General features: G+C 47.8%; 1 protein-coding gene across 1 annotated transcript in view; it reads right to left on the bottom strand.

Annotated features, from left to right (window-relative positions):
* ITGB5 (integrin subunit beta 5) overlaps positions 1 to 25,441 on the bottom strand; it is a 110,409-nt gene that overhangs the window by 58,524 nt on the left and 26,444 nt on the right. The window contains exons 4-8 of the mRNA XM_006259668.4: positions 24,772 to 25,021; positions 18,010 to 18,178; positions 7,285 to 7,446; positions 4,347 to 4,442; positions 2,627 to 2,716 (exon numbers count right to left, since the gene is read on the bottom strand). Coding sequence (XP_006259730.3) covers positions 2,627 to 2,716; positions 4,347 to 4,442; positions 7,285 to 7,446; positions 18,010 to 18,178; positions 24,772 to 25,021 — 767 coding nt within the window. The remainder of the gene's footprint in view (positions 1 to 2,626; positions 2,717 to 4,346; positions 4,443 to 7,284; positions 7,447 to 18,009; positions 18,179 to 24,771; positions 25,022 to 25,441) is intronic.

The following is a 25,441-nucleotide window of genomic DNA, read 5'->3' as shown; positions in this document are numbered from 1 at the left end:
CCTCGAAACCCACGGGTCCCCAGCCTTGAGCCTGGCTGCCGGATGGGGCTGCCCTTGTGTTGTGGGGCACTAGAAACCTGGGTTTCTTAGCAGTTCATCAGGTGAGCTGGCAAGAGTGCATCAGGGTAGGGCAGAGCTGGCAAGAGCACATCACAGCAGAGATGCTTCCATCGGGTCTCGGTGATCTGGTGTGCACAGAGCCCACAAGGAGGGGAGCCAACAAGGCAATGAGACAGATTTCCAGTTGTTTGAAGCTAGAAGCGTCAGTGAAGTCCTTTTCAGATCTGGCCCAAAGGATGGAAGAAGGGCAAACTTGCTTTCTACACTTGAGAGCTATAGATAGGAGGTGAATAATGACTTCCTGCAACTTGCACAATGTCACGCAGGAAGTCTGTGCCAAAGCCAGGAACTGAATTCCTCTCTTGTATCCCAGGTCATGGTCCTCCTAGCCGTCAGGCTATCCCTCCTCTCCTCACAGGCCAGGCTGGGACAAATGGACTGGAGTGCCAGGTATTCTCTAAGGCGTCTTTAGTGCCACTGACTTCTCCTTTGAGGCAGCGGGGCGTTATGCATGCCGTCTCTTTACAACAAACGTCATTTTAATTGTGGAGAGAGGATGGGTGATGAGATGCCAGAACAGTTAAATGCTGAAAATCCCCCTCCAATATTTAGATTTCTTTATAGCACAGACTGACCAAAGTCACTGTTCTCCCCCTCCCTCCACCGATACCCACTCTGCCAGAATTTGTAGCTGCTTAAAAAGATGCATGGATCCAAGTTGCATTTATAAACATCTCTGTCTTCTGGGAAATTCCTTAAAGAGATTTTTAGAGGGCAGTGACAGTATGATAATTTTACATATATATAAACTCCCATTGCAGGAATGCTGCAAGACGCAGTTCTCACGTATCTTGCAATCGAAGGTCAATAGTTTCCCAAGAATATGGGTATGAAAGCCATATTAAAAAAATCACTAACGCTGGTCATGAGCAACTTTACCCGACAATTTTTTGTTTCACTTCTGATCAGTCTGTTCAGAGAGGAGCATAACGACACGATCAGCGTTAGCCATACAAACTCAAACCTCTGCTGTCCACTGCAAGCCTCAGAGTTTCAATCAGGAATGCGGGCTGGACCAGGTGAGGGTCTGATGGTTTTAGCAAATATTCTCTTATGTATTGCTGCCCAGACACATGCCCATACCCAGAGTCAGGGAGAACCAAAGGGCCTGACCCACCCTGCATTGGAGTCGATGGAAAAACCAATATAGACTTCAATGCATCAGGCCTGAAGACAGCCTTTGGATACAGACACTATGGCACAAAAAAGCACTCCCTCATCTGATCACCACTAGGGTGCTTGGGACATGCAAGTCCCAGGTTCTAGCCCCTGTCCTGCCACACATCCTTGAGTAAAGCGTTTAGGCCCAGATTCAAATCATTCTCATAGATTCCTCCACTTCAGCCTCAGGCAGGTTAGGGGACTAGGGGCTTGGTCTGCATTACTTCTCAGCATGCACAAAAGGCTAAATCCAAGCAAAGCAGAGGTGCCTAATGCTTCTAGAAACACGAGTGGTTTTGCAGCTGCCGGAACAGAGCTGATGTGACTTATTTTGCAAGTTGGCCACCTATATTCTGCCTAAGTCCTATGTAGGTACCCCTGGAACAAATGGGACCTGCTTCTTAGCCTCTCTGTGCTTCCATTCCCCATCTGCAGAACAGGATAAGAATTACTGCCTACCTCAAAGGATTATTGCAAGGATAGTAGTCTTGTTGCAACTGTGAGGGCCCAGAAAGTGAGAAGCACAATTTGTCTACTAATAATCTTTTTAATTTAGACCAACTCTCTAGTTGGCAGAGATGTCAAGACAGGCTTGCAGACACACAAAAGCCTCCTGGACCAGTCCCCAGGTATGAGAAAACACCATATACAGCCTAAGCTAAATAGCAGATGAAACAATGACCACTGTTCAAACCCATTATGTAAATGATAGTGTTCAGTTAGAGGCTGTAAATCTATGGGATGGAGAAGAATTAGTCAGAAGCAGCGATAAAACAAGAGCAGCTGAACCAGATAGACCTCCTTCTGTGAAAGAATAAGACCAATCAAAAAAGGAAGAGGGCAGTTATCTGTGGTGTACAGAAAGAGCAGCTGTGGGAGCAGGTAAATCTTAACATGCTATAAAACCACGGTCAGTGTTAAATCTAACATTTTTAGTTATGAAATTATCTTCCCGGGCCCATCTTGTGAAGATATTGTCTAGGTTTCCATTGAGGAAAAGGACTGTGAGGTCAGAATTGGAGTACTACCGACTGATGCTCAGACACTACAGTAATGGGAGCCCATGCAAGCACCTACTATAGACAGATGGTTTGAAATCTGCACAAACAGCAACGTCATCCTGAGTGTGACAGAGGCACCACAACCCTCGCAGGGTGGGACACAGCAGTTCGAGCGATGACCTGATGTTCAGAGGACCAGAACCAGGAGGCAGCCAAGTACGGGTGGAGCACCCAAGGGAGAAATGAGCATGTTGAACTGCACTCATTTTGTAACACCGCAGTCATTTTATAACCAGCCAGTTGAAACAGTAAAGGAGAAAAGAAAAAAAAACCCAACAACTTACGTTGTATGCCTTGACAATCAGCTGGATTATGTTTTTGGAGTCTTGACGTAGAATCTCTACTGTTGTTCCAGGAATTAGGGCTGTAAAATTCTTTAAAAACAGAGAAAAAGCCAAGAAAATGTATATCTAACAGGGGACAAAAATTAACTGTATTACCTGCTCTTCCCAGGCAGCCATCAGTTGCTTGCCCAACATGCAGTAGGCAACTTATTACTGTACATGATGCAATTTATTAGTGTACATGATGCAGTGTCATTAATTGCAATTTGAATCCTTCAAGAAAAGGATCGTTATGGGTGTATAGAAGGTAGGGCAGGGTGGCACCTCGGATTTAACTGATCAGATGTATCATCATAGCTGACGAAGTGGCTGTTGCCTGGAAAAGCTCATGCCTCTCTGAATGAGTTAGTCTCTGAGATGCCAGCCTGCCCTAGTTTTGTCTGACTTCAGGCTACCACAGCTAACCACCTATGGGTCTGTAAGACCGCTCATTAAAATCCATGGTCAAGGGAACTGGTGAATGATCAGTACCACGTTCCCCATTACTTCTCCCCTTAATCAGACAGGGTAAGACCCAATGGTTATGCACTGATGGCTGTGGGAGCAGAACTTGGCACAGGGAAAGCCATCTCCCTTATGGAAATGAAGCCTTGGCTCCCATCAATTAGCACGCTGACTGATGTACTGGTTTTCCCTAAAATGGGTGTGGAGGATGAAGTCAGTCATCTAGCTCTCAGTGGATTAAGATCATGTTTTAGACTTACAACATTTCTGCTCATTTTGCATGGATTCCGGTTTCACTTTTTTAAAAAAAACCCTGGATTCAGACCTTTATCCCACCCTCTCCCTTTTTCCCTCTGTTTTTACATGGAACGGCATCATCGTCTCATTCTTAAAACACTGTGGAACCAGACACCTCAGCCTGGGTTCGCATAACTCTCAGATAACATTTTTATCCCAGGTAAAGTGCTAGCCTCACTAATCTTGGCCTCTTATGCTCCTATAAATGGAAAAGGGAAGGGGGGATAGAAATAATATTTAGTGCTCCAGGGCTGTGGACTTGATGATAGGAAAAACCCAGCCAGGCAGATATGTTGCCTACTATTAGGTAATGGGATTAAGTAATAGCTGAGCTGAAGAGGTTTCTGCTCTCTCCTATGCTGGACTGTTGGCAACTTTCCTAAAATCAAGATTAGACCAGTGTCTATTTTAGGTGCTCGCATAGCCAGTAACCTTTACCTATTTGCTTTAAGTAGCATTAGCACTTTTCACCGAGTTGACAGCACCCTGTAAATTAACTGGAGAGCTGCAAGGAGGGGGATCTGGCTCAGTTTAGCGTGGGTAAAAAATTCCTGGCTTCATAACACAGCTTCTGTAGATTTACCACATGTATATATATTTTTCCTTGCACATATCTGTAGGCCTTTCCTTCCCTGCCAGCCTGCTTCCCTTCTCTTAATGTTAGGGAAAGAATATTTCATTATTTCTACCCAGGAGAACTTTTACAATCTTTTCTCCAATGCCTGATGAAGGGTGTTTGTGCCCGAAAGCTTGCAATTAAAGAAATTGTTTTGCAAAAATCTTGTTGGTCTAATAAAAGATATCCTCTCTCCTATGAGTCCTGATGGAATATTTCAAGTGACACTTAAATCTCTTTCTCCCTGCAGATTCGTAGTCACATCTAAACCATCTCCCTGCCAAGCATTTCAGCAGTGCTTACCTTGTAAAGCACATAATGATTTTTTGTCACAGCAAAAATGAGGTGGATATTGTTTTCCGCTAGCTTTTCCCCAAGAAGCGCAAGGGAAGGATAATCCTAGGGTGAGAACAAAACAGATTTGTAACACAAAAGCCAAGAGTGATTTAATTTCTATTTTAACCAGAGCAGCGAAATGCCTTATAGAAGTACACTATATGTTGTCACACAAAGGCCTTAAATATGCAGTTACAGCCAGAAGAGTGACTAGGTAAAAATGACACCTCTCCATTTCGGTATTTCTAATTATACGCTCATCACTGGGTACTCAAGTGCCAAAAAAATGTAATTACAAGCTACCACCAGTGAATTCCCAACTCACTCAACTTTGCCATCAGCAAGTGCATGGATGTATGTTAATTATCCACAGGGAAATGAGAGAAGGTTATTGTTTGGGGTGGCTGTCCTAGGGAAATCTATTTAAAAAGTGGGGATCTGGTGATGTTTTCTCTCTGGAAATGGCAAGATCCATCGTTTGCTCATTGGTGCACCCTACAAATCAGAACAACAAAAAAAGAAAATCAACATAAGCCTTGCTGCTTCAGCCATGTAAAAACCCTCTTGGGGACAGGGGAGAGAGATGGATTGTATTCTGACACACACACCATTATCAGAATGGTTAATTTTGTATTGTTTGCAACATTTTTATGGATGGTGATAAATGAACAAGATGGCGAGAGACCAGCTTGACTTTCAGTCTTTTTTTGCCTTAAAAAACTCCAAATGCTATCTGTCTATTTACAAAAGGAAAGTCTCATTGGGCACCACTGAGACTAGGAAGCATGCTGTCTTTACTGGGTTCTCAGAAACTGCCACATAGACGCACAGAAAATATTCCAGCAAGAATGTCATTTTGCTTGTTCAAAATCAAACTAGAAGTGAGCCTCCCTTGAGGACCCCAGCCCTTTGTCACAAATCAGCCATCCAAGAAAGCCTCATACCAGAGGGAGTTAGAAACTTTTATGAACGTTCAGGAACAAATCCGTAACGATTAGCGCTTGTAACTTCCTGCATAAAGCCTAGATCTGCAGAACAATTCTTTAATTAGGCAAGTCTGCATTCACCCAAGGACTTAGGAAGTCGTTTTCAGTGTCCCCTGCAGAGTCAGTTGCATGGTTTCAAAGAAAGAGAATTTAATCCCTCCATTTAAGATGGACATTACAGTCAGACTCAAAGATCCCAGTCCCGTTATTCTAGATATAGATCATTTACCAGGGTGGGCATTCTTCATCAGCGATCTGCTGCACATATATTGGAACATGAGGGTAGGTTGTACATTTTCTTTAGACTGTGTAGGTGAATCCTGCTGCAATTTGGGGAAGGGGAGAATGAAACTCCGCTTTTAAATGACCTAGGAGGACTGCAGACTTGAAAGTCTGTCTATCAGTTCTTGGAAATTACAGATTACCCTCACTTTATGCGGTAGATACGTTCCCGGAAAACTGTGCATAACTCGAATTCGCATAAAGGGAACCCAGTTTATAAGGTAACACATAGGGATATGTTCCTACAGTGGTGAGGGAGGGAGTGGGGCAGGGGTTGGGGCTAGGGAAGAGCACGGTGCAGCCCAGCGGCTGCAGACGGGTGGCATCAGCCACTCCCGGGGCAGCTGCAGGAGGGAGCAAAGCAGAGGGAGCAATAAGTGGGTGGGGGCGCGGGATTGGGGGGGACGGCTCTTGCTGCTACGTGCACCCTGGGAGGGCTTCAGGCTGGGGGGCTGCACTGGGCTCTTTCCAGGGGGTGCATGCCCCCAGATCTGTGCACGGGATGAGGGTAGGCTGCTGGTGCGGGGGGTGGGGCAGCAACAGCATGCCAGCAGGGGGCTGGGCACTGTGTACAGGCTGGGTGGCAGTGTTGGGAGGGAAGGTTGGGGGGGCTACAGTGAATTTTAGGGTGGCTACAACCCCCCTCGCATTGCCACTGTCACCTGGCCCGAGTGCAGTGCCCAGCCCCCTGCAGGGAAGAGTCCAGTGCCACTGCTGGAGCCCCCGCAGCGGCAGCCTGCTCCCGTTCCGCATGCAGATGTGGGGGCACACGCCCCCCCACGAAGAACCCGGCACAGCCCACTGCCCTCCTGGGGTGCGTGTAGCAGCAAGAGTCGCCCCCATCCTGCACCCTACGCCCACTGACAGTCCCCTCTGCTTTGCTCCCTATTGCAGCTGCCCCGGGAGCGGCCGACGCCACCTGCCTGCAGCCGCTGGGCTGCACTGCGCTCGCTCCCGCCTCTTCCCTTACACACTTACCTCGCATGTAACAAATTGATCTCACATATAACAAACTTTGGGTGTAAAAAGGGTCATTGCATAAGAGCGAATGCACATATACAGAACACATATAGAGCTAGGGAACCTGTACAAGGTGTTTGCACACGACTGACAGGGGAATTGCCAGGAAGAGTCCTGCATCTATAGATTTCTGAATCAAATGAAGCCTAGGATTGAAACCTTTGCCAGCTCCTGAGGGCTCCTGGGGTGTCTATACACATCCTCCGGGGACAAGGTGGGGGCCACTTTTGGAGCAGATTAAAGCCCCTGGAGCATCTCATGTATCAGACTCCCCACACTTCAAAATGTCAAGGGGGGCACTTTATCAAAAGCTCATCAAACGAGCTTAAGAGATAGCACCCCGCCGACATTTTGAAGTGCAGGGATGCAGATGCATGAGACACGGAGGCTGGCTGGAGCGCGGTAATTACCATGCTCTGCTTCAATGTGCTGTATCTACAGTGGATGAGAGCAATCTCTGAGTTTGTGTACAGGCACCCCTGAAGTCTGGGACAGCTGCTCTTTTAATAGACGAAAAGGGGAAACAGCAGAAGGAATGGACGGGACGCACGCCAGGAGGTCAGAGCACCGAAAGCAGTAGGACGCAGAGCACGGCACACGTGGCGGTTTCTTCTCACCAGCCGATTGGATGCGCTGTATTCGTTCTCTTCGTTCAGGTGGCATTGGCCGTCGTGGGGCTGCACCAGCCCCCCCAGCTTCCCATCCAGCGCGATGTGTGGCACATCATCTGTCGTGAGGACAAGCAAGTGAGAAGCCTCTTTCCTCCAGCCAATCTTTTCCTAGGGGGAAAGCAAACCATGAGACAGTCATTGGTCTCCTTTGATTACCCGAGTGCTCCTCCCATTAGGCTATGTACGGTTGCTGCCCCACTGCCCCAGAGCACGAGAGTCTCTTATTAGTAAGTAAAACAATCTCATGTGCTTGCTCATTTGTTCCTGCCAAAAGTAAAACTCTGGAGCCCCTGTGGGCAACAGTGCATTTCCCAACACCTCCTGATAAAGGTCTTTTAAAAGGCACGAGGAGGTGCATGCGCTGCCCCCAGACTCTCCATCCTCCACTCCAGGAACAAGAATTTTATAGCCCAGAGACCTGCCAAATTCCTCCACACACACTCAGTCTGAACTTGCTTTCTCAGCTACATAGGAATGCCACACTGCTGCACATAGCTCTCCCTGCTGCTGCGTCCCATAATCACTGTAGTCAGCATTTTCATTATAACCGGGTACAAAAAACCTGTTCTGAGTTGCAGGGGAAAGTCTGGGCCTAAGATTCATAGACTGTAAGGGGCTGGAAGGGCAGAGGGAAGATCGTCGGGTCCAGCCCCCTGCACCAAGTGGGAAAGACAACTGGGGTCAAGCGACCCCAGCAAGGTGACCAAAGATAGTTAGGTTTGATTTAAGATACAGGTGCTCGTGCATGCATGAACACACACACACACTTTTGTTGAAGGGGTAACCCAGGCCCTTCCTAGGTATGCTCTCTAACCTCATCCTTCCTCCGCACAGGAAACCCTCTCACCTGAGCTTAATGGCCCTTTCCACTCAGGCTACCCAGGCAGGGCTAAATCTCAGTGAAGCTTTCATGCAAGCTGCTATCCTGCTATCCATTTTGCAGCGAGGACACAAGCTAAATCACCTAATGCCAACAGTCCTTCAAGGGTGTAGGTTGTCGCCGTGTTGGTCTAAGGACACAGGTTAGAAAATATGTGTCGCTGTTGAGTTTGGCCAATGTTCAACAGTCCTTCAATACCTTTCCACGCTCCCACTCCTAGCCTCCCACACTCCCAGAAGGACACACAACTTCTCTCACAGCTCGTTAGGAAAGACGCACAGAAAGGCTTTGCTTAGGGTTGTACAAAAAGCCGTGGGATATGTCCCTAGAAATCCTACTGGCACAGTGAAGATGCTACTGCATCAAGTTGGGGTTTGCAGTGCTCACATTCAAACTAGGTTAAGCTGGGCACTGATCTCCCAAGATAAATCCAGCCATAAGCTCTGCCCACTTGAAGAAAACACTAACTCTAGCCCCTGCTCCAACCGCTCTATATGAAACCAGTGCAGTATTGATAAAGTCAAATGCAATGAGTCCTTCTGTCCCTTCCTTTCATCCTTCTGGCTGAGGGTCAGGCTCTAAGTCCAGGTGCCTTTGAAGCTGGGGACCCTGAGCGAGCAGACCCTAGGTATAAACCTTGGGGCAGGGCTTTCCAAGCAGCTTCCATGCAATTAGCTGCTCCATGTGGCCCGAAGCAATGCAAAGGAGCATTTTCTAAAGCACCCAAATTGCTCACTATCACAGATTACACTGACTTTTGGGGATCTGTGGAGTTTCTTAAAGGATTTCAGCAATTTTGAAAACTCCTTTCCAAGTGCAATGACATTCCTGGTGGCTTAAGTATCGCAGTTTAATCAGATGGGGGAATTATTTTCTTTAAAACCAAAAGTAGGCTATCTTTTTAAATGTCTTCTTCCCACCCCTACCATATTCTTGGGAGCAAGCCAAATACACAAAAAACTGACAAAAACATGCAAACCTTTCAGACCTTTCTTTATAAAGCAAAACCAAGTTTGTGCTCAGCCAGACATACATTTGGAGATTTCTGGGCTGATTTATAGTAAAGCAGGTTCCCAGGGAAAAGATGACTGGCCCAGGGCTTTGTAAAAGAAAAAGCCAAGCACTGATCTTTAACTCTGTGCCTGTTGCTTTTGTGCTTAGCTAAGAGAGAGGGAAAAACTGTCACCACCTTAATTTTCCAGAATTTCTTATTTCTGCCTCCGCAACAAACAGGCCTTGGTCTGAACTGGTGCTCTCCTGAAAGGCAAAATTAGACATTGCATCCCCTCCTTTTGCTTTTATCACTTCCCTTAACTCAGCCGGACCTCTCCTGTCATTTCTTCCCTCGAAAGGACACCACCATTTTCTGCTCAGCTCCCCTAGGGCCAAATCCTGAAGGATGCTAAAGCACCTTTTGGCTTCCACCAATGTCAGCAGAAGCAGAGAGTGCTCGGCACCATCCCAAACCTGGATGTAGCCTTTCAAGACTATCGCTAGCTTTAAATTGCCCACCCTGATCCTAGGTAATCCTGAGACTCGGAGGTTATAGACACCCACAGCTCCAATGCATATTGGTGGTACTCAGCGCTTCTCAGCATTAGGATCCAAGAGTCAAAAAGTTACGGAGCCCTATTGAGAATTCAGGCCTGAATGTCTCTTTCTGTCACTATTGTTCAGAGAGGACTCTTCAAGGAAAGGGATGTGCACGTGCACGCTACCTGCAGCAACCTGGAAAGGTGAAGTGTGAGAGAAAGCAGGTGGGGACTGAAAAGAGAAATGAGAGCCCTATGGGTTATAAATCTTCATAAAAACACTGGCATCGAATGACTGGTCCTTTTAGGGCTAGTGGGTCAAGTCCCACCCATGACACCCCCTTCACTCATCTCCCCGTGGAAAAAAGGATGTGAGTCAACGGAGAGGCAGGCCACATGGATGCCGTCAGACCTTCTGGGGCAGGGAGAGAAAGGCTCCAGGACCAAGATATGTTAGCCGAGGAAAGCCGAGGAGGACAACCGGCTTTGCATTTTGCAAAGCTTTATTAACTGACCCCAACAAGAGGCACGATCATTGAAGCACTCTGGTTTAGGAATAAGTTCACAGGTAGTTTTAGAAGACAAGTGAGGTTGGAGTGGCTGGAGGGCGGGAATGGGGCAAGTCCTAGGGTGACCCCCTACCGCACTTCTCCGCAGCAGTGCTAACCATTTCGCTCTTTGTTCCTGTGACAGAGAAGGAGACTGGCGAAGGTGCAGCTCAGACCAGCTCTGGTTACGGTCGCCTGTAATTCCAATTATTCTAGGAATGAAGCTTGCTCCCCCCCTCTAACTTCTGGCCGACTGTATGTGCAGGCAGGGTCTGACATATGGTTTTGAGGAAGGAAGCCATCAAATGTTCCCCAAATTGGGGAAATGAAAAAGGGGGGAATGTAAACAGTGCCTATAGATTTAATAGGCTAGATTTTGGCACTGGCCTTTTGACTAAATTAAAGGTAGAAATAGTGGAGTGGAGCAGGGGAGGGAAGGAGAAGCAGGAAGCCAGAGCAGCAAAAACAAGTTGCAGCCGAGCTGCCAATACGTGGGGTGTGGTTAGCAGGAGCCAGGGTGGACGGGAGAGTGCAATCCGAGTGCAACCAATTCGGAGACAACCAGCATTTCACACATCTTTAGTGACTAGATCAAAAAAGTGCTGGAAAATACCTCTTCTGCAGTTACTTCCCATCCTGAAACACAGAGTGCTCTGCTCCACTTGGAATAAAAACAGCCAAGAAGTCTTCAGTTTATTTCTTCTGGGCTGAGCCTCTAAAGAAAACCCAGGGTGTGAGGACATAAGTAGATTATTTATTTCAAATAATCCATGGATTACAGATGTGCTGACAAAATGAAAGGATCTGGGGCCCAATCCAAAACCAAGCCCAGGTTGCAGAAGGCTTTGAATCAGGCCCTGAGAAAACAACATGGCTTGCCTTAGCTAGGAAGCAGCAACAGCTGCAAACCTCCTGTGCTAAAGCCACAATTTTCAACAGCAACTGGCAAAAGAAAGCCTGCCTTGCTATTCCAGGAGAGCCCAGCATCCCCGAATTTTACTCGAAGACAGAGAGGAAGATGGAAAGGAAGACAGGAAGATGTTCTGCTAAAAGTCCTGCTCCTGCCGGGCACACGTGCAGACGCCCCCGTCGGAAGAGAAGCAAGAGGGCTGGGGGGGAAATGCTGGCAGGAGTCCCAAATGAGGCATTCCTCCATCCGCCTAGCCGGCAGAGCTGAAATCAGCTCCACGAGGATGAACGTTTCTGAGTTTGGCTTTGCAAGGCCAAGCCTGAGCTCCTTTGGAAGCGCGAGTCATTTAGGGCCAGATCCCATATCGCACCAGATCCATCATATCATGCTTGCGAAAGATCCCATGCCTCATTTAGGACCAACATTTTCAGATAAAAGGGCCACCCAAATTCATAGGCCTTACCCGGAGGACGTGGAAAGGATGGGCTGGACTTTTAAGTCCTCTGCATTTTGAACTATCTAGGTCCATTTCAGGAGACTATTTTTTAACCAAGTAGATGTGGCTACTCACATTTTCCACCCCCTGCAGCTACTACCCAAGACTTCCAAGTTTATAGGCGTTGGTAATTTTTGTGCTTAAAAATTCAAAACACAACTGAGAGCCAAAGAAGCTGCAAGTGGAAAATGTAATGACAGAAGACCGGGTAATATTCCTGGTTAGTCATCTCTACCCTTGGTATAAAAGACTTATTGTGCCTACAGGCTAACATTTACCGTATCATCATCTTTCAAAGAAGGTGCCAAACGCTGGGAATGGTTTTTAGTCATACAAGCTTTTCCTACTCAAGGATTTTAAACACAGGCCAAAAGAATGACTCAGGCATACAGCACTTTTCATTCATCTCAGAAGGACTGAACAGGGCATATAAATATTTAGAGAACGGATAGTCACAGACTAATAGTCGTAGACAAGAACAGAGTCATAGACTTCCCCCAACTACCCCCAACCCCAGCATGAATGCCTGAAAAAGCAGTCAAATACTTAAAAGCCCTCTGGAAAAGTCAGAACCTGTAACGGGGTCTCAAAATGGGTATGCAAAAATTCATAGATTCATAGATGCTAGGGTCGGAAGGGACCTCAATAGATCATCGAGTCCAACCCCCTGCATAGGCAGGAAAGAGTGCTGGGTCTAGATGACCCCAGCTAGATGCTCATCTAACCTCCTCTTGAAGACCCCCAGGGTAGGGGAGAGCACCACCTCCCTTGGGAGCCCGTTCCAGACCCTGGCCACTCGAACTGTGAAGAAGTTCTTCCTAATGTCCAATCTAAATCTGCTCTCTGCTAACTTGTGGCCATTATTTCTTGTAACCCCCGGGGGCGCCTTGGTGAATAAATCCTCACCAATTCCCTTCTGTGGCCCCGTGATGAACTTATAGGCAGCCACAAGGTCGCCTCTCAACCTTCTCTTGCGGAGGCTGAAGAGGTCCAGGTGCCCCAGTCTCTCCTCGTAGGGCTTGGTCTGCAGGCCCTTAACCATACGAGTGGCCCTTCTCTGTACCCTCTCCAGGTTATCCGCATCCCTCTTGAAGTGCGGCGCCCAAAACTGCACGCAGTACTCCAACTGCGGTCTGACCAGCGCCCGATAGAGGGGAAGTATCACCTCCTTGGATCTGTTCGTCATGCATCTGCTGATGCACGATAAAGTGCCATTGGCTTTTCTGATGGCTTCGTCACACTGACGACTCATGTTCATCCTGGAGTCCACTAGGACTCCAAGATCCCTTTCCACCTCTGTGCCACCCAGCAGGTCATTCCCTAGGCAGTAGGTATGCTGGACATTTTTCCTCCCTAGGTGCAGCACTTTGCATTTCTCCTTGTTGAACTGCATCCTGTTGTTTTCTGCCTACTTGTCCAACCTGTCCAGGTCTGCCTGCAGCTGTTCCCTGCCCTCCGGCGTGTCCACTTCTCCCCACAGTTTTGTGTCATCTGCAAACTTAGACAGAGTACACTTCACTCCCTTGTCCAAGTTGCTGATGAAGACATTGAAGAGTATCGGTCCAAGGACCGAGCCCTGCGGGACCCCACTGCCCACACCCTTCCAGGTCGATACCGACCCATCCATCACGACTCTCTGGGTGAGACCCTCTAGCCAATTCGCCACCCACCGGACTGTGTAGTCATCCAAGTCACAGCCTCTTAACTTGTTCACCAGTATGGGGTGGGATACCGTATCGAAGGCCTTCCTGAAGTCTAAGTATACGACATCAACCCCTCCTCCTGTGTCCAGGCGTTTCGTAACCTTGTCATAAAAAGAGACTAGATTAGTCAAGCATGATCTGCCTGCCACGAACCCGTGCTGGTTTCCCCTCAGCATAATTTGTCCTGCCGGGCTCTCGCAAATGTGGGCCTTGATAATTTTTTCGAAGACTTTGCCTAGGATGGAGGTGAGACTGACTGGCCTATAGTTGCCTGGGTCCTCCTTCCTCCCCTTCTTGAAAATGGGGACCACATGAGGACCACATAGGCCCTTTTCCAGTCCTCCGGGACCTGGCCCATGTGCCACGAGTGTTCAGATATTACCGCCAGTGGCTGTGCAAGTTGAGGCATTTGACATCTCTAATCACCCTTGAAAGTTTTGGGCAGAGTAAATACCCAGGGGAAAAGGAAGTGCTGGGAGTCGAAGACCTAAATATCAAAGCAAAATGCTTACAAGAAAGGCTTGCCCTGTACTTGTTTGGAAAGCCAGTGCTGATTTTCGGTTCTGGTCCCCTTGGACTACAGGCAGTGACAGTGCTGCCCCAGCGAAGGGTCCTCGAGGTCTCCGACATCTACGGAGGGCTTAGCCAGCAACTTCCTTTGCAATTATGGTGCCCTGAGCTCCATAACCAACCTGCTGGTGGGCTGGAAAAGATGATCAAGACAACAGCCAGATCTTCCCCTGCCAGCGGCTTCCTTCCCTTCAGCCCATGTGCAGAAAGCAACGTGAAAACCGTTTCCTTTCTAGCGAGTCTACCACATTAACTGCACGCAGGTCCAATACACTGCACTAGGGTTAGAGGTCGCAAGCAGGGAGCGGACCTGGGATCCCGACTACCAAAAACACAAGCTTCGGTCTTTGGTCGTGAGACAGAAGGGAAAAACAGCCCTTAGTGACTAGCAGTAGTATTCACCTTATCATTCAAGATGCAATGCTACTTTGAAGGATGTAACACAATTAGCTAGCATACTTTCTGCTTCTCTCCATCATAAGCTTTTCCAAGTCTTTGAAGTCTACCACGTGGAGCTATTGCTCAAGGCATTTTTACACGTGCTACGGGAGTGTGTGGGGGTGTGTGCGTGGGGAGGGGAGGCACTTTAATAAGAATGGCTCTAAAAGCTGCTCTAATTAAAGTGCCCGGACCCTCTTGTGTATTAGCATCCCCGTGCTTCAAAATGGCAGTGGGGGCAAAGCAGGGCGGGCAATTATTTTGGGCAGAGGGCCGCTTCCTGAGTTTTGGCAAGCCATCGAGGGCTGCATGACAGGCAGCCAGGGGCAGCTAAAGATTAATTTTCTAAATTTTTTAGGGGCCCCGTGATAGAATGGCTTGGTGGGCCGCATCTGGCCTGCGGGCCACATTTTGCCCACCCCTGGTCTAAAGCGTGTCGAATGGGCTTTAGATAAAGTGCCCCCACCATCATTTTGAAGCATGGGGACGCTGATACACAAGACAGAGGCTGGCTATGGTGTGGTAATGACCATGCTTCAGCAGACTCGATTAATAGAGCCCGCTCCGACGCACTGCAATTACAACACATCGGAGCAGCCTACGGACTTGTGTACAGGCACCCATAGGTGCTGATTAAAGAGGGGAAGGTGGTGGCAATATTAAAACACTTGGAGGAAACGGTCTTGTGTCAACAAGGGGTTTCAGACTTGTTGCTCGAAACAGAAGACCATAGCCTGGGCTGTCTAAGAGGTGCAAGGTCCTTGGGGCACTGATGGCATCATCTCCCTCGCTCTCTCACATGGTGTTAAAAACACTATTGGAGCACAGCACCCAGCAGCCTGGGCATGGTAATTTAATTATGTCACGTGAATACAGGATTCATATGGAAGCAAGTGGAAACTGGAAGGACTGGAGTACGCAGGCAGGATGCAACTTGGGGGTGTAAAACAGAGACACAACAGTCAGGAGGAGTACAGGCTGCTAAGAGTTCACCTAGAGATCTGTAATGGGTTCATGTCTGTCAGGCACATACAGGAGTACAGGAAAACAGCTTCCTGGTCACCCTGTGCCTCCACGTGAGTGCACAAATGCCCAATGTGCTGCCCCAGTCCCTTCAAACAAAAGCAAATTCAGGATAGCAGCTCAATTATTTTGTGAGTGCTCGCCCCAGAAGCCCTCTACCTCCCGCCTGCCTCTGGGCGCGGAGCTTGTGTTGTAACCCCTTGCTCTTTTGGTCCTAGTCACAAATTCATTCGTTTTGTGTCCCTCGTACAAACCAATGCTGGTATCAATAGTGCTTGAGGGATTGCCGATTACAAGTAACCTGGAAGAAGCCACGACTTGCAAACTTTCAAGAGGAGAGATTCAAGAGGAGGCTGGATAGATATTTGGCTGGGGTGTTATGATCCCGGCACCCGTTCCTGCCCGTTCCTGATGATCTGTTTAGGTCCCTTCTGACCCTAAGTACTATGATACTTCTTCCATGGTTCCTGCAGGAAATGAAGTGACTTGGTCAAGGTCATCCAGGATGTCAGTGGCAGGCAGATGACTAAACCAGGGTCTCCTAGCTTCTAGGTCACCGCCTGTACCACTGAGCCATGCTTCACCCCTTCATGTGCAAGTGTGAGACCTAGTTTGGGGGCAACGTTCTGCCTACGGGTGAGAGCTAGTCACAAAGCTTTTAGTTCAGCTGCTAGGAATTAGGAGGCTGATCTTCTGGATTGAAGTTGAACTACCTACGATTGTAAGGGCCAAGTCCAAGTTTCCTACTATAGTTATACAACATGTTGGTGGCACTTTAAATATCTGCAAGATAGCACAATACCAGGAAAGTTCAAACTAAACCCCAGCCAAAACACTTCCTCCCCCCCCCCCCCCTTTGAATCCCACCAATTCAGCGAGAAACTCCAAGAAAATTTGCATAGATGCATACTGCCGGTAGCAAATATTATTCATGTTAAACGTTGGTAGGATGTTCAATATTGAACCTTGAAGTCACAGCTGCTTAAAAGGTGTGACTTTTGGCAGAGAGGAAGACTTTATAACTTTATTCAATACTACAAACCACCAGAAGCCTGGAAATTAAATGGAATCATTCTTATGTCCTTTTTTTTCCTTTAAAAGAAGAAAGGAAAGTCTAACAAAATAAGACCTAGATGCAATTTAAATACCTCAATTATAAACACTTTTTGCTTAGATTAATACTAAAACAGCTTGTAATCTTGCCATTAATCGCACTTGTGCCAGGATGGCAAAGGAAAGGCAACACGGTTTATTCAAATTCCAGAAGGGAACATTTAATCATAAAAAGAGTTTAAATTGTACAGTGAACCAGATGCTGTACTCTGAGTTTTTCCCACCCATACACTGAGTACATCAGGATCAAGCCAAGCTGCCTTAAACCCTTATCAGAAGGGCCCTTTCTAAAGACGAGGGCTGTCTCCAGACATGTACAATCCCCGACTTGCCAGTGCAGGCGCAGAAGAAAACATCCTGCCAGGACCGCGCAATGGACTGCGGCAAACAAAAACCTTATTGCATGCCAGAGATAAAAGACAAGCCCTAGACACATGGTCACTAGCTGAACCAGATGTCAGGGGTCGAACAGCTGAGAGAGACAGCAACAGCACTGACAGCTTCCTTTAAAGATCTCCCAGTTTCATAGTTTGAGACACACAGCCTTCCCTCTCCCCCTCCACCGCAGCATTTGAGCTGGCAGACAGAGAGAGCCAGTTCAGCTGCTCCTTGCATGGAGAAATTTTCCAGCCCAGCCCAAAGGATGCAGCGAAATCACACAAGGGAGTATATGACTGGGGTTGTGATGCTTTTCCATCGTATAGAAGTAGGACAGCAAAGATTTATTTGGCAGAAGAGAGCTGTGAGAGCCAGAAGGCAATTCCTATGCTTGCAGCATACCACTGTACAAGTCATGTATGCTGCAGTGACACGGAGGCCTGGCAGTCTGACTACTCGAACTCCAGCTGCCATGTCACATCCGTAACTCGCTCGAACAGCTCAAGTGGTAAGGGGACAGAATTGAAGTTGTCAGTGCTAGGAGCCCAGGGCTTTACCGACTGAGCTGGAAGAGGAATGCCAATTAGTACTACTAGCTAAGGACTTTTACCCTCCATGTGAGCCAGCCTTGACAAAAAACAATACAACTCACACTCAGCATGTTAAGCAGACACCACGAGCACTTTAAAAAAAAATTCCACCTCTCCGCTCAAGCACATGCAAATGGTAGCCAAGGCATCAGTACGGGCACCCACGGATCTACCAATGGAAACCATTCTCTTGGCCTAAATTCCCATTTGAAAGGACTCTCCTTTCTTCCTTTGAGCTAGGTGAGCTACTACTCTGGCTCTTCTAGGCACAAAGAGGTATATCAAAACAGCCTCCTACTTCCAGAAGCAGTAGGAGTTGGGAGCAATAACTTTTATTGGACTAGCTTTTTTATGTGCCCCCTGCAAAAGTTAATGGCTCCATGTACCAGGGTGTGTCTCTCTTTTGACATTGCAAGAAGACATTTGTTGAAAGCTCCTTTCTATTTTTTTGCTTTAAAACCAGGGAGTATATGAAGCCAAGGCGACTCACCTTGCACACGATCGCCTGCAGGATTGCATCAAAACCGCCTTCTGGAGCATCTCTGTTTCGGGAAACCTTCTGTTTCTGAACCTCTTCATTGAAACTGTCCACTTTATCCGTCAAAGACAAGATATGGCGGAAGCCAAAGGACGGGACGCAGTTTGGAAATATCTTGTAGCTGGAAGCAGAAATGAGAAATAAGATGAAGACGATGTGGTTAACTGCCTGCATAATACAGAAGAGTTGGTCTAACAGAGCTCAGTCCCTCTGGGCAAACTGCCCAACACAAAAGAGTTCAATACAGCTACTCATTTTAGGTGCCACAACAATGTTAGAAGCTTAAACTAGAAATATATCCCAGATATTCTGGTCCCCTGTGATTTCCAGAAAGTTATAGCAGGATTCACAATTTCTCAATGCCAAAAAAAAAGTGTGCACAGAAAACAAAGAAGAGGGAAAGGAGGAAAAAAAAAAGGCTTGTTTGGAAAACACAGACCTTCAGTTAAGCTTTGGCACTTGTAAAATAGGGCTAGCAGTTGCTCTTTGAGTCTACAGACCAGAAAGATAAAAGAAAACTTTGTCGTCTCAAAATTTAATTATTTCCTAAGTGGCTGCACTGTGAGCACTGAACCAAATCTCCGAATTCAATAAGACAGAAGACCCAGGCTGATGGATACACTCAGTGTCACAAACTACCATGGCTTCTCCAGACCACTGTGGACTCCTGGATAAGCACTTCCATCTGGTGTCCAGTGCTTTTACAGATGAGGTACTCCATCACCATCCCAATTGCCGACCATCTTTAGCACTTACACCCACTTTACACATTAAACACTGTGTACAAACATTGGCTCATGCATTCACACAGTACTCAAGTGAAGTGAACAAACACACATCTCGGGCTTTCAATCCTGCAAAACTGAGTGACATAAAGCTAAGTGACTTGTCTCAGCTTACCGAGTCAGCCCGTCCCTGTACCCATTTCTGCCCACCCTGCACTAAGTTCTCAGTAGAGAGAGCACAATCTTCAGCATTACTTTTTCCTATAAACATGCAACCCATATGAAGGCAGCTTCAGCTTCCAGGCTTGTTTTGCTGGAGCAGGAGCATTTTTGCAACCTAAGAACTTCAAGCCCAATTTGCTGACATTCTGCTATTGAAACTACCCAGAGGCCTTACTTTAGTGCTGAATTAATTCAGTGGAAACACAGTAAGAGCATGTGTATATGCGGGCGGGGGGGGAGCGTAAAGGAAAAGGAGTTGAAAACAGAGCGTTAGACTTTTACTGATCCATTTAGCATGCAAGATAAACATGGCGAACAATTAAAAGGCCCCCAGTGACAGCTTTATGCTCAGGGAACTATTTGGTATAACATGATAGCTTGTAAGAGGCTTTTAACAAGGGAGTATTTGGTTTAATACAGCCACTGAGAATTCAGATTCCTTACAAGCCAAAATATTTCCAGCCATGTGCCCAGGTGCCAGTGTATGTTGTACAATGGCCAATCTCTGTGCATTTGTTCTACGTTACTGTGCATGCATTTAATTATGGGACACAGCAGTGTTTGTAACTGGGTGCGGTGGCAACCTGTACACTGCAGGTCAGCCAGCTTCTAGCTTGGGGTGGGCAGTTAAGTTATTTGGGCTGGAAGGCCGCTTAGGGAGTTTTGGTGAGTGGGCACAGGTCAGCATTCCCACTCACCCGCCCCACAACAGCCCACCGAAACTCCCTAAGTAGCTCTGGTCCGGGGCCTAGCCTCACGCTGTCACTGCCTGGCAATCCCAGGGTCTCCATGAAGACAGGTCTGGGACCCATGCAGGTAGGGTGTACTCAGCTGGACAAGTGTAATGGGGCTGCTGGCAGGTGGAGAGTGGTTTGGGGGTGGGAAGGGCGGGTGGCACTGGGATCAGGATCAGGGTGGTGACAGTGCAGGGCAGGGACCGGGGGCAGAGCCATGACCCGCTCCCCGCACACCCCTGCCTGTGAAACCAGTGCCCAGCATAGGGGTGTACAGGCAGCAGATCGTGGCTCTGTTGCAGACCCCAACCCCATTCTGTCGTGATGATCCCAAGATCCCAATCCCAGCCTTAGCCCTACCCCTGCCCATCTGTCCCACTCCCAGATGCTGCTCCCTGCCCACCCACGGCCCCATTACAGTCAGCCGGCTGGGTGCACTCTGCCCGCGTGGGCCCTGAGCCAGTCTCCATAAAGTCCTTGTCCACCCAGTCTGGCACCCCCGGCAGTGGGCAGGGGGTGGACAGGCTAGGGTACCCCCAGGCTGTGAGGCCGGGTCTGGCAGTGGAGACTGGCAGTGGCAGCTGGAAGAAGCTACTGCCACCAGGGCTGCCAGGAAGCAAGTCCAGCCACCATGCCACCCCAGCCCTGCTGTATGCCCAAGGGCGGTGGGACTAGCTGCACGTGTCATGACCTGTGCTGCCCCCTGTGCCAGGGCCAGGTGGGGCCAAGGGACCTGCCACAAGAGGGATAAAATCCCTTGGGGGACCAGACCCAGTCTGTGGGCTGCTGTTTGCCCACCCCTGTTCTAGCTAGACTGGACCAAAAACAGGAGATGGAGCCTGCAAAGAGAGAGGACATCAGCAGCCCAAGGGATGCCTGTAAGCAGACGGGTCAGATTCTCCAAGATCCAACTTTGCCTTGAGTTTCAACTCCAGGTGTTGGTGAACTCTGAAGCCCTGACTTATCTGGGGCTCAGCAAAAGGCTCCCAAGAGTGGTTTTGGCCCTGGCCGTGGCTTTTTTTGGGTGCAGGTTGAACAAGATGTTTTTATATTGGCCTAAAACAAGCAAAATTTCAGGGGGAGGGGGAAAATCTGCCTAATAAATGAGAGATCTGTTCTCTTCAAAAGCAACACAGCAACACAATCCCCCTTCCATGGCAATACAATGGGGATCCAGGAGAAGATAATAAGCGGGTAAGAGAGAATTAAAAAACTCCTTATCAATAAATGGGGTGTGCCAGCCAAACCACTGGGCTTTCTCAATACTTCTCACCAAATCCAAGCTTGCTTAAAACAGTGTGTAACTGGTCCCTTCCTCCACCTCCTGCCCCCCGAAACAAAACCTTCTTCACTCCCGTTTAACGAGATACAAACCCAGTCATTCAAAGCTATCGTCTAGCTAAAGGCTAAAGTGAACACCTGGTTGAAGAACATTATCCATAAGGATCATTAGCCTGTGAAGATAGTCAGACATAGTGGGAAGCAGAGTATAACGCTACTAGAAAAAGCAACAACAACCAGTTAGACTGGTTTATACAGAATCATACAAAATGAGGGTTGGAAGGGACCTCAGGAAGTCACATTTACTCCAACCCCTGCTAAAAGCAGGACCATCCCCAGCTACATCATCCCAGCCAAGGTTTTGTCTACCCGGGTCTTAAAAACCTCCAAGAATGGAGAGTCCACCACCTTTTTTGGGTAGACAGGTTGTATACAATTCACATGCATACAAATTTCCATTTTGAAAGATCATAATATGCTTCACAATTTAGATAAAAGCATGCCACTGAAATGCAGCCAGCACCTCACACCTGGCATGAATGAGGGTTAAACTGCAGACTGCAATAGGCTTCTCACACCACAGCACAGGTGTGTAAGTGGTCCCTTCCTCCACCTCCTGCCCCCCCAACAAAGCCTCCTTCACTCTCGTTTAACGAGATACAAACCCAGTCATTCAAAGCTAACTGTCATCTTAGCCACCTTTCTGGAAGATTTTGCAAACTTGATTGAAAGCCTTTCCCCTGAAATCGGAAGACACCAGCAGTGAAGATGACCGAGCGTAGATACTTGAGGCACAGTTCATATAGTGGGGGCATAAGTATAAAGGGCTGGGTCCAGTACCACTATGGCAGATAGCCACCCACGTATGCTGGTGCCTTGTCAACGGTACCAAGCGAGCCCAGCGTTCAGAAGAATGGGCTCTGACACAGGACGGCCTTCAAGGTGCAAACATTTGTTCTCAGAGCCAGTTCTTCGTTCCCTGCCAGTTTTGCTCAGCCAGGCTGGGTTTTTCACATCAGCACTATCCCAGGGCTAGGAACACAGCGGATGCGGCACAGACAACTCCAAGTAACGTCGTATTGGTTTTGAGAGAGAGCAGTGCAGGTGGAAGGGCCTGTTTGAGGTATTTCTTGGTGGGTCACAGCCAGCTATGTCCTCTCCTATAAACTCTGCACATGAAGCAGCTCTGACTTGCACGCTCAGAAGTTAAATCCACATCAGCAGAATGACCCCAACCCTTCTCTCCCTTATGCCATTAAAAACATGGTGCAAGGGCACTGAAGTCAGTGGAGTTACCCATTTAACACGGTGCACAAGAATCAGGCCCATTCGGCTGGCTGTTAATGACCATCTAGTCAAGTTTCCCAAAAGCAGTCTGAAACCAAGTCCAGATATTAGAGACCAGACCAGACACCTAGTCTGAACCCTTTTGAATTCAGAGATGCTGTTTGAAAGCACAGGTCTAAAGCCAGCCCTAAAATCTTGGTTCCAAGTCATTTCCAACGCAGAAGTCTGTTTTCCAGTAAAGGGCAGGATGCTGCTGAAACCGCAAAGGACAAGTCAAGTCTTTGGCCCAAGATGCCAGAACCTCATGAAACTAGCTCCCATGCTTTCAGTGCCAGGACCGAGATGATCTGGACGTGGACAGAACATCCTCAGACCGCTAGGCTCTATTTGGAAGTGACACATGCAAAAAATGCCTGTTAATGAAAAATATTGCTCAACCATGAGTTTTCCCAGACGTTGTAGTTCGTGGAACACAGCTTTCTTGGTTATTGCTGAGAAGGTCAAATGTTACCGTGGGTAAGATTTTCCACCCGTGCTCAGCATTAAACCCTTCTCTCACTGAAAAACATTGAGATTTAACACAAGTCTGACTCTCACCCCACATGTCCCCAGCAGAAGCTTTGGAGGCCTGACACCAGCAGGCCTGATTTCCTCCACTTAAGCCACATGTGGTCTAGTGTAGTACTGATTTCAATGGATCTATACTGGTATAGGCAAGAGCAGCAACTACCCACAAATGTTCTGCCTAAGCAAATAAACCACAGCCAGGAAAACTCTAGAACTGGGAAGCAAACTGGGTTGCAAAGATGAGCAATAGCTTTTGTAAGCTCTCTCCACCCAGCACACTCTCATTAAAAAAGCAAAAAATGTCAGTGCTTTCTGGGATGCAGAGATGATCAAGAGCTTTTGTAATCTGTGCGAGACCTCTCCACCCAGTATACTCTCTCATTAAAAGAACAAAAAAATTGCAACACTTTCTAGCACATGCCTTCAAAGCACTTCACAATCCTTCATTAATCATCCTAACTTTCAGGTAGTTCATTCTTTTAACAACCCTACAAGATAGACAACAATACCCTCCCATTTTACAGATAAGAAAAGGGAGGCAAAAAGCTTAAATCGTGTGTCCAAGGTCACAGCATGAATCAGAGCTTGGACTAGGATTCTGGTCCTTTGAACCAACCACACCTACGTCTGTACATTCATCAGCATATCAAACTGCACCTGCCATCACCAAAAAATCCCTAGATCAGTTTTGGTGGTTTAGAAGATCTCGAGGTCGGCTTTGAAGTCTGACTGCTCCAGAACTCAGTCCTGTTTCGAACAGTGTTGGAGTATGGTAGTATAGCTGCAGACATTCAGCGCCTCTGAAAGCCTAGGCATAGGCATCTGTAATGTGTTTGATCCAAAAAGCACCAGAGCCTCCAGACCACTGTGTCTGCCTACCCACATGGATAGAGTCTGTGGCACTACTGAGGGTTTAAACCAAAGCCCAGGAAAGTCAACACTGGCTTTAGCAGATTTTTGCAGCAAGTGCTTGTCTTTCTGCAGAGCTGAGAAGCTCCCAAATGGAGTGACAGCTCTGAACACCCCTGAACTGGGAGAGAAAGTGAGCGTCTTGAATATCAGATCTGAATTTCACTGCTTGTACCCACTGCTAGCCCAGACTATAAATGCATTGTCGAGTACAGCACTAAGCTGTGTTTGCTTGTCCGCTTGCTGAACAATGCTCAGCATTGTAACGCGCTCGGGGGAAAAGGGCCCTATGGAACCATTGTCAAAGAAAGGGCTGCGAGGAAAGCAGTTTCCAACTGGAAATGTGTATAAAGGGATGTCCCTGGGGGTAGGATGAATCGGGGTGACTGCCCCGGGCCCCGCGCTTTGGGGACAGTGCCATACAGGCCCCACCGCGCACCGCCGGCTCCGCACTCCAACTGCTTGCCACCCACCCCCCAGTGGCATGCCACCCCCCCGGCCCCTGCACACCCCTAGGGTCATCTGTGTGTGTGTGTAGCCAGGTCGATCAGCTGCCTGCAATGACCTATGCTGTGACATGCCCCTTGCATAACACTCAACCATTAGCACAATGCACACAGCTGAACAGAGTGCTATTGAATGACTGGTAGCATACAGCCACAGTTACTATAAGAAACATCGATGCTGGCAATTTAACAACAGCCTGGCATCTCCCAACATATGTTATCCCAATCTCACCTAGTTCTTTCCTTTATTCATAGATCTCACTCTTTTTATGAAGAAGGTACATTTTGTTATCCCCATTTTACAGATGGGGGGGAAAAATAAGGCATAAGGGTCCAAAGTGGCAAGGCCAAGAATGGATCCCCCACCTCCTGAGTACCAGTCCAGTGGTGTATCTACCAGACCATCTCTTCTGCAAAGCCACTGCTCCCTGCATCAGCCTCGGTCCATTTGGTGCTTTGCCCCAGAGGGCATACCCCACTTACCCAGTGCAGGGATTGTTTTGATATTTTGGAGCGGTGTAGGAGAAAGGAGAAATGTTTTTGTCCACAAAAGAGCCAAAACCCAGCCGGAAATTGCTGGTGAGCTGTCTCATCTCTTCCGCCAGCTTGGTTCCCAGATTCCGAATGTTATCCAAGTCATCCTTCATGGACAGGGAGAGATCCATCAGGTAGTATAAATCCACAGGATAGTCCTCCACCTGTCGAACCTGCACTCGGAAAGAGGTCTGGTCCCCTGCAGGAACAGAAAAGTTGGAGGCAATGTCAAGAACATGTTTCCTAGAGAACTACTTCCCCCTTTCACCCCGGCCCCGACTTGACTGGCTTCATTCGTACCTTCTGTTTCTTATATAATCAGTCTAACCATTACCAGCAACAAGCACAGAGATTCATGTTGAAAGTATGAACGGTTCTGCAAAACAGTTTCCTGCTGCAATGTAAAATTGGTATCACATGCAAAACCCAGACCCAGCATGCCTTCCTTTCAGTAGCACATACGCATATGCTATTCCTTCACTGAATCCAACACAGCAGAGCTGCAAGCATGCAGGAAGGGGGAAGAGGAGGATGGATAAAAGTTTTTTTACATCTTGGACTAAGGTCCAAATTTGTCTTCTGTGAGCCTGGGATGGGTGCCCAACAGGCTCGCTCCACA

This window comes from Alligator mississippiensis, chromosome 4, assembly GCF_030867095.1.
Source record: "Alligator mississippiensis isolate rAllMis1 chromosome 4, rAllMis1, whole genome shotgun sequence".
In the NCBI taxonomy this organism is placed as follows: domain Eukaryota; kingdom Metazoa; phylum Chordata; order Crocodylia; family Alligatoridae; genus Alligator; species Alligator mississippiensis.
The sequence above is the reverse complement of the archived record's forward strand: the minus strand, read 5'-3'. Positions and strand labels throughout refer to the sequence as shown.